Consider the following 9,221-nt stretch of genomic DNA (forward strand, 5'->3'; position numbering starts at 1 on the left):
ATTAACGACTGGGTCAAAACATGAGAAAATGACTAACGACTAGCCCGTTTGGGTTGCAACTTCAGAATGCAAAAACAAATGTACCGTTAAAATAATATTTTTTATGCTACCGATTTATAAAAGCAATAATGAACCAGGGAATTTGACCTTGAAACACATATATTTGATTGGGCGCCTATTTCATCGGAGAAACCTGAATGACGTAAAAAGGTTTCCATCTCATGACATTGTCATCTTCAGCCTGGAGGCTACAGAAAAGGCCACATACTCTTTTTACCATATCCTGTATCTGCTACATGACGGAACGTTGGTGGAGCGCAGCAGCGATGCGTCTCTCCAACAGCACAATGGAGAGGCATGCTGGGAATGGACAAGATAAATATTTTGCGTCCCCGCCTTTGACAAAGTGGGCACTACTTCGCAAAGGGCGGCATCAGAGCTCCCCTAAAGAGCCCATATCAAATCACATTTGATTTGTCACGCGCCGAATACAACAGGTGTAGTAGACCTTACGTGAAATACTTACTTTCAAGCCCTTACCCAACAACGCAGTTCAAGAAAGAGTTAAGATATTTACAAAATAAACTAAAGTAAAAAATGACTGGCCTTTGTCCGGTGCCCCGTGGATCAGCATAATCAAATCCGCTAATTGCTTCAAGCCACATCCCGGCACACCCACCAAACATACATCAAAGTCTGCTCAAGAACATACAAGAACGTTTGGAGAAACGTTTTGTTCAGAACAAACCGTTCCCCAACGTAACCCATGTATGCATTCACTAACTGTAAGTCACTCTAGATAAGAGCGTCTGCTAAATGACAAAAATGTAAATGTAAATGTGACAAACGTTAAAGCGAACTGAACGCACCCCTAGTCTAGTCGATGTGGGAGGTGTAACTGCTGTAGAACAAGGTGGCTTTTATCAATATATTCGCTAGTATTTACAACCCCAAAATGAAATGCTAATTAGCTGCTAATGTGGCTATCATTAAGAACTACAAATTACACGATGATCTGAAGGAGACTGCCGAATTGAGACAAAAGTAAAAATCTCTGGATTAACTAGGTAATGTTAGCTACATTTAGTAATGAATAAACTGCCTAAATGTCTACATTGACTATTCTGTGAACTGTCACGTGCAAGTTTTAAATTGACACAATACCTGTTAGCAAAGGTGCCAGCAAGAGACGACCCTCACAAAAAAATATTACAATTTTGAAACTGCAATAAAAGTGCAGTTACACTGCAAAAATTTCTGCATTAAAAAAAACATATTTTTGACAGTATTTGCAGCATACTGCAGTTATATTGCACTCTGACTGCAAACTTTCTTCGTAAATGGACGTGCAGAAGCTTGCAGGGATTTGTAGTCTTGCATGATGTTAATTAGCATTTTCGAATCTGAGAGTAAATAGAGCTGAATATATTGATAAAAGTCACCTTGTCCAAGATACATTTACACGGTTATCAAAACGTCACGCCAGGGTAAGCCTACACAACACACAGCCCTTATTTTAAGTGTTTCTAAAATTCCCCATGGGAAAAATGTATGGTGGAAAAACGATTGGAACCATTTCCGTGTTTGACCGCTAGGTTTTATGGGTAATATGACACCGCCACTGTGGGGCTCTATCCTCTTAAGGCCCAAGCTGTTTTTTTTACATGCATTTTTTATTTCTCTTTGCTATTTGGGCTTATTGGAACCTAATTAGAATAAAAACTAAGTATCATCTTTTGATATGATGTACTTTTAGAGAAAAATGATGTCCACATATGTGGATTCATGGTCCGAATTTCCATAAAACACAATAAAGTCACCTTTGTGTAATAGAATGAAAAACTCTTCATTTCTGCCTTGAACACAGCAGTTTTTTTCCTGACTGTTTTTTAATGTATTAATAACACATACACATATTTTTTGAACATGTTTTGACTATTGGAGAGTAAAAATAATATGGAAACATTGAATTTTTGCCCATTTTGGACAGTTAAAAATAGTGTTTGGAACATTTGATATGCTGCAAAATAGTTGCAGGATGACATTGTATGTCTGTAACAAAATATAAAACATTCAAAGCATTTTAAATAGTCACTCTTGCATTAGGCTACTAATGTGTTTTGAACATCATAGTGAAAAAAAGAAAAAATAGTAGGTGAGTAGCTCATGTGACATTTTGCATTGGTAATGTAAAAAAGGGAACATGTTAAAGGCTGCGATAACTGAGCACTGAAGGACCAGGCCTGCTTTCAGAGGCCCAGAGGTCACCTGATTGATTGACCTTCACGGAGTCGGAGAACATGGAGGAACCAAGGAACATGTACACACCTTGAGAATCACTGCCATCACTTATGTGTGAAAGGCTGAGTAACAGTTGCGCTCGGTTTGCAAGCACAAGAACACTTTGCAGGTCATACAACGCACTCGGGTTCTTCCAGTGCAGCCTAGTTGTCTGCAGCGCATTGCATTCTTCAGGCCGATCATCTCTGGGAGGTGGGCATTAGCCCTCCTACGGACCGAGACATGGGGCAACTCTGTCACGTGACGTTTCACTCCCTGGTTTGAATCTTCTTCTTCCTCTGACTGTGTCGAAAGGTCTGCATCTGCACCGTAATGCTGGGCCAAGAGGATCTTAGCCACTTCCATGCGGAACTGAAGGAACTGGATGGGTCTTGTCTTTGGTCCAGCACATATTGCATGGTCTTTTCGGTAGAGTAGCCAGCTGTTGGCTAAAGCCAGATCCGTGAAGTGCATTACCATCCGCATTGTCCACTTCTTAGTACGGGTGCTCATGCGATAGTAACTTATCATTCTATCCATCAAATGAACTCCACCCATCTTGATGTTGTACTCACGGACAATGCTTGGTCGCGAGACAGTGACATATTGTTTCACTTTCTTGTCCCAGCGCTGGCAGGTGTCTTCAGGCTGTGTACCATGAACAACAGACATCAGCAATACTGGTTTGTTGTCGTACCACTTCACTACACACAACTTTCCATCTTCAGCGGAAACTTCTGATGAGGTACCTCTTCCTGCGTTTTTCATGGCTTTGTCACTGGGTAACTTATGCTTCGCTTCAGCGAGTCGGTTCTTCATTATTGTACCAGTCATGTACAGCTCTTTCTCCATCATTCGTTGCGCACCTTTGATGGTGGTGAAGAACCGGTCACAATACACCTTTGTGCCACGATGCAGAGTTTGGCACAGACGCTCGATGACTAAGCTTCCCAAACTCAGGCCCTCTGGTTCTTCGACCTTCTCAATCAGTGAACCTGTGCCTTGATACAGCTCAAAGTCAAGCACAATGCCATCTGCTGTAGCACAAACAAAGTTCTTTATGCCAACTGGGTTTAGCTTCATTGGCAGATATTGTCTGCACGGACAGGCTCCTGTGAAAGGAATCATCTGCTCATCAATAGATGCGCAATCAGGTCGATTCAGAGACAAGCAGCCTTGCAGAATCCGATCCAGAAAAGGCCTCACCTTCCAGAATTTGTCCAACATTCTCAGGTCTTCTGGCACATCATGATCAATAACCACTTTTATTGCTCCCCTCAGTTTGAAGAATCTGGCACGTGTGAATTTGTCAGTGATGGCAGTGATTTTCAAGGCTTTGGACCAGTACATCCTAATGGTTGGGTATCGGATGCAGGACATCAAAATACAGGCACCAAAAAAGTGGTAAACCTCATCTACTGTCATGTTAAGTGGCTCCCCACTCTTATACAGTGACATAATACTAGAGCATTCTGCAATCGTCATCATCAAATCTCTATCTATGTACTGTTCAAAATAGTCTAGTGGGGTCCAGCCATGTCTGTCTAGATCAGTTTGGTCCTGATGCTGATACTCTGCCAGGTTTGGCGTCAATGGAGTAGCCTTCCAGCGTAGTCCACGTCCTGCACAACCAGAATCAGAATAAAAATAGTATTTATTGTAGGAAGTTACATTTTTACCCATGTAAGCAATTGAGGTATATTGGTGCATAAAATACTTGAATCTGTGTGGAAGTTTATATGAAATTTGAAGATTTACCCTCAAGTTGTGAAGGCCAAAACTAATAACAATTACCTTGTTCAGAGTCTCCCTTTTTCTTTTTTTTTCTTTGGCTTGGTCTTGGTGTTGGCTCTTCCAAGTCATCTTCTGAGCTATCAGCCTCAATCTCTTGACTTTGACGGCGACGTCTGAGAGTGCGGGATGAACCTGTACCTGTGCCTGTACCTGTCTCTGTCCCTGTCCATGAACCTGTCAACAAGTTTTGTAAATAAGCATTTTGCTTCCAATCCTTCACATAGCCCTAAGGCCCTAACTGCATAAAATAAACAAATATCTACTGGGTCTTGGCTAACCATTATCTGCACTGTGGTCAGTGGGCTCAGGAATGGGGTCCTCATCATCACTACTGTGCTCACTGCTGCTTTCCTCCTGTGGTGATGGTTGGTAATTGCCATCCAGGATAGGATCATCGTTGTCAGACACGTCCAAATCTGAGTTGTTTCCATCAATTAACCCAAGTAGCTCCAATGCTCTTTGCAGAGAAAAACGCTCTGGAAATAAAAACATGATAAAATCAAATACAAATTAATTTCATTTATGTATGTAGGTTTGCATTATTAATTTGTTATTTATTCCAATGGGATAATATGCAAGCTAATTTACATGTGCACATTTTTACTAGCATATTACATTTTTACTAACATTTTCAACACAACTAATTTAAGTATGTATGTATTTAGTGATTTAATTGTTATTTATTTCATTGGGACCATGTACAGCTTTTTAGCTGCATCAGAGCTAGCTTTTTTCCCATTTTACGTGTGTGCATGTTTACAAGCATATTAGCTGTTTCGAGGAGCCTCAGTCCATAAGTACACTTACGTGTACTTCATGTTTAGCGACTTACAAAGTTGCTAGTTTTACACTTTTTTTTTCAAATTTGCATGTCATGACAAATATACAAGGCTTTTATAAATATCTAAATCAGAATAAGCCATGAAATATGACAGAACTTCTTACCTGGTCGACGTTTGTGTATGGAGCTACCACTTGAATCTTCCCTTGTGTTCGCCGCCATTTTGAATTTTGACCGTAGTGTGTTATAAACTTCTGACACCACCAGATGGCAGTGTAAGTACCCCCATACGTGTCCGTAACACCACCAATTCAGCAGTGAACACAATTGTGGACATAAGAGCTAAAAAGTGCTGTCCACGTATGTGACCACTAAGCCCTAGGAGGTTAATGGACGCTGAAATCAGGTTCATTTTTGGTTCTGAATGAAAGTTGAAAAAACATATTTTTCGAATGTTGAAATAAGGCTCCTTTTGGGTTCTGAATAAAAGTTGAAAATATGTTATTAATAGCCGTCTATGTTTGGGCCAAATCAAGGCTAGTCCAGACCAGACAAAATCTGAACCAAACATGGACGTCTATGATTGGTTCAGACTTGGTCCGGACCGGACCAAAAAACAACGTCTGTGGAAATCAAGGCTGGTCCGGACTGCACCAAAAAAAGATGTCCAAAAGGTGTCAGCGTCAGTCCGTGCTTACTGAGGCCTACAGCAGGGATGGGCAACTCCAGTCCTCTGGGGCCGGAGCGGTGTCATTTTAGGAATGCCCATCTATGTGGTTGGCCCACCGTTTGTAAAACACCAAAAAAAGACGTCCAAAAGACGTCGGCCCGTGCTTACTGGGGTGTAGCCTACCATGTTGGCCCACAATGGAATGTTATGAATGCCCATCTATGTGGTAGGCCCACCGTTTGTAAAACAGGCCACACCATTGGCTTTACTAGTCCTGATTCCTGTGACTAATCAATTTGGCTATTTAAGCTCTGAATATCAGCTACCCAACTTTATCAGAAGGAGTTATCCTGAGCCTATTTGCAATGTGTTTACACAGCGGGAAATGCAGGAGTATTTTTTGTTGTTGCTATGATCAGCTTGTCAAAAATGTATGGATACCAACTTGAAACCACTGATCATGACAATGGGGTGAAACTCCTGGATAACAGTTGTGATTGTCCATTCCATATTGTCCATTTTACTTTGACCTGTACTGTTTTTAGGATATGTTGTTTGTTAACATGTCAGCACATATATTTGATTGGGGCGCCTATTTGATCGGAGAAACCTGAAAGACGTAAAAGGTTTCCATCTCATGACATTGTCATCTTCAGCCTGGAGGCTACAGAAAAGGCCACATACTCTTTTTACCATATCCTGTATCTGCTACATGACGGAACGTTGATGGAGCGCAGCAGCGATGCGTCTCTCCAACAGCACACTGGAAATGGACAAGATAAATATTTTGCGTCCCCTGCCTTTGACAAAGTGGGCACTACTTCGCATAGGGAGGCATCAGAGCTCCCCTAAAAAGCCCATATCAAATCACATTTGATTTGTCACGCGCCGAATACAACAGGTGTAGACCTTACGTGAAATACTTACTTACAAGCCCTTAACCAACAACGCAGTTCAAGAAAGAGTTAAGATATTTACAAAATAAACTAAAGTAAAAAATGACTGGCCTTTGTCCGGTGCCCCGTGGACCAGCATATTCAAATCCGCTAATTGCTTCAAGCCACACCCCGGCACACCCACCAAACATACATCAAAGTCTGCTCAAGAACATACAAGAACGTTTTGGGGAAACGTGTCGTTCAGAACAAACCGTTCCCCAACGTAACCCATGGGCGGCGCACAATCGGTCCAGCGTCGTCCAAGGTAGGGGATGGTTTGGCCGGCAGGGATGTGGGTTCGTTTCCCACATGGGGGGGCCAGTATAAAAAAAAAAGGAAAAAAAAGAAAGAAAAACATGTATGCATTCACTAACTGTAAGTCGCTCTGGATAAGAGCGTCTGCTAAATGACTAAAATGTAAATGTAAATGTAACAAACGTTAAAGCGAACTGAACGCACGCCTTGTCTAGTCGATGTGGGAGGTGTAACTGTTGTAGAACAAGGTGGCTTTTATCAATATATTCGCTAGTATTTACAACCCCAAAATGAAATGCTAATTAGCTGCTAATGTGGCTATCATTAAGAACTACAAATTACACGATGATCTGAAGGAGACTGCCGAATTGAGACAAAAGTAAACATCTCTGGATTAACTAGGTAATGTTAGCTAAATTTAGTAATGAATAAACTGCCTAAATGTCTAAATTGACTATTCTGTGAACTGTCACGTGCAAGTTTTAAATTGACACAATACCTGTTAGCAAAGGTGCCAGCAAGAGACGACCCTCACAAAAAAATATTGCAATTTTGAAACTGCAGTAAAAGTGCAGTTATATTGTACTGTACCTGCAGTTACACTGCAAAAATTACTGCATAAAAAAAACGTATTTTGGACAGTATTTGCAGCATAGTGCAGTTATACTGCACTCTGACTGCAAACTTTCTTCGTAAATGGACGTGCAGAAGCTAGCAGGGATTTGTAGTTTTGCATGATGTCAATTAGTATTTTCGAATCTGAGAGTAAATAGAGCTGAATATATTGATAAAAGTCACCTTGTCCAAGATACATTTACACGGTTATCAAAACGTCACGCCAGGGTAAGCCTACACAACACACAGCCCTTATTTTAAGTGTTTCTAAAATTCCCCATGGGAAAAATGTATGGTGGAAAAACGATTGGAACCATTTCCGTGTTTGACCGCTAGGTTTTATGGGTAATATGACACCTCCACTGTGGGGCTCTATACCTATTGTGGACATTGCCATTGGATGCACTGAGTCTCCTTAGTAGAAATTCCATTCAGCCATGTTATTGAAAACTGAAATGTGTGTTGTAATTTACACGTCGATTTGGCTGATATCTTGTTTAATTATTTTTTGTAAACAAACGCTGTATAGTTTGAAAACCTGCTTAAAACTATTATTTTTATCTTGTGGATGGTCAGTCCTTGTATTCATAGATATTTTATGGAATTTGAAAGTGGTTACATACCGGTGTCTACAGCACACAACCTTTAGCTGTTTACCAAAACGAGTGTCATGGCGGCCATTTTGTTGTTGTTCGAATTCACTTTGAAACCACACATCAGTTCAACAACTGGCAGTTTGTGCACCTGTTTTTAAGATAGTACTCACTGGTGTTAATCAGCTCTCCAGTCTCATCCTCTTCATCCTCGTCCTCCTCTTTCAATGTGACAGTAATCTCTTCCTCATCCTCCTTTTTCAATGTGACAGTAATCTCTTCCTCATCCTCCTCTTTCACTCTGAAAGCTTCTTCATCGCCTTTCACTGTGACATCCTCCTCTTCCTCCTCTTCTTTCACGACAACATTAAGCCACAGACCCTGTTTCTCAGTCCAGCAGACCTCCTCTTCTTTAGCAGGCGGAGAGTAGTTTAGTGAACTCATGGTCCTGGATGTTATTAAGCTAGCTAGATAGTTAGCATAAGCGACTAGCCTAGTGCTAATTTAACCAGTCAGCTGACTGACAACGTAAATATGAAGGGAGGGGGAAATGGGTAACTAGTAGATACGAAAGACGTGTGTTTAAAACACAGTGCTTAATATACACCGAAAACGTCTAAAAAAGCTCCAATGTTTCGGCTATGTTGGCTAGCAAGCTACCTAGGTGGCTGATTAACTGTTGTTGTTGAATAAGTGTCCCGTCCACTAGCTTATACGTCACGTCACACTCTGGCAGCATCAGCTGTAAAATCATATCGCCATCTGCTGACTGGAGTGGGTAATGCTGTTTAAGGAAATATGTGTTTTATTTTCAGGGAAACGTTTATTTGTCATTTATTTCATTTTCGTTTACACAGGCAGCCCAATTCTGCAAATGTTTCCACTAATTGGTCTTTTGACCAATTACAACAGATATTTTCAAATCAGATCTGATTAGTCAAAAGACCAATTAGTGAAAAAAACGTCTAAACGCAGCCTTCTGCTCCTACATGGTGTAACAATACGTCATGTAGATGTATATAATGACCAGACTAGGTCTATACTGCTCCTACATGGTGTAACAATACGTAATATAGACGTATATAATGAACTTACACTAACCGCGTTCCACATTCTATTCAGATAAAAATGTATTCCATTAATCAAATATATTTTTTAAACAAATCAGCACACGTTGTTGTTGACATGGTGAAATGATACTGATGGAAACATTCATGAGGTAGTGAATGTTTTTAATGTCAACAACTTATCAATTATGTTTTCAGAACAACTTCATCACATTTCACCTCTAGCTT

The 9,221-nt window shown here is 40.7% G+C and overlaps 1 protein-coding gene across 1 annotated transcript; it reads right to left on the reverse strand.

Moving 5' to 3' along the window:
• Positions 1 to 1,712: 1,712 nt before the first annotated feature.
• Positions 1,713 to 8,633, reverse strand: LOC311120537 (piggyBac transposable element-derived protein 3-like). The gene is made up of 4 exons (XM_084195120.1): positions 8,100 to 8,633; positions 4,353 to 4,550; positions 4,075 to 4,248; positions 1,713 to 3,902 (listed from the first exon to the last, which is right to left on the reverse strand). Exons 1-4 carry the CDS (start codon positions 8,368 to 8,370, stop codon positions 2,350 to 2,352), a joined length of 2,196 nt encoding a protein of 731 aa, XP_084051246.1. The 5' UTR covers positions 8,371 to 8,633; the 3' UTR covers positions 1,713 to 2,349.
• Positions 8,634 to 9,221: the final 588 nt, after the last annotated feature.

Source organism: Coregonus lavaretus (assembly GCF_964263955.1).
Source record: "Coregonus lavaretus genome assembly, contig: HAP1_SCAFFOLD_47, whole genome shotgun sequence".
Taxonomy (NCBI): domain Eukaryota; kingdom Metazoa; phylum Chordata; class Actinopteri; order Salmoniformes; family Salmonidae; genus Coregonus; species Coregonus lavaretus.

Coding starts and splice junctions, on each gene's coding strand:
- LOC311120537 (XM_084195120.1), bottom strand. CDS start 8,370: ATGAGTTCACTAAACTACTCTCCGCCTGCTAAAGAAGAGGAGGTCTGC. Junction 4,249..4,352: donor TGACCACAGTGCAGATAATG/GTTAGCCAAGAC, acceptor ACTTGTTGACAG/GTTCATGGACAGGGACAGAG. Junction 3,903..4,074: donor AAAGGGAGACTCTGAACAAG/GTAATTGTTATT, acceptor CTGGTTGTGCAG/GACGTGGACTACGCTGGAAG.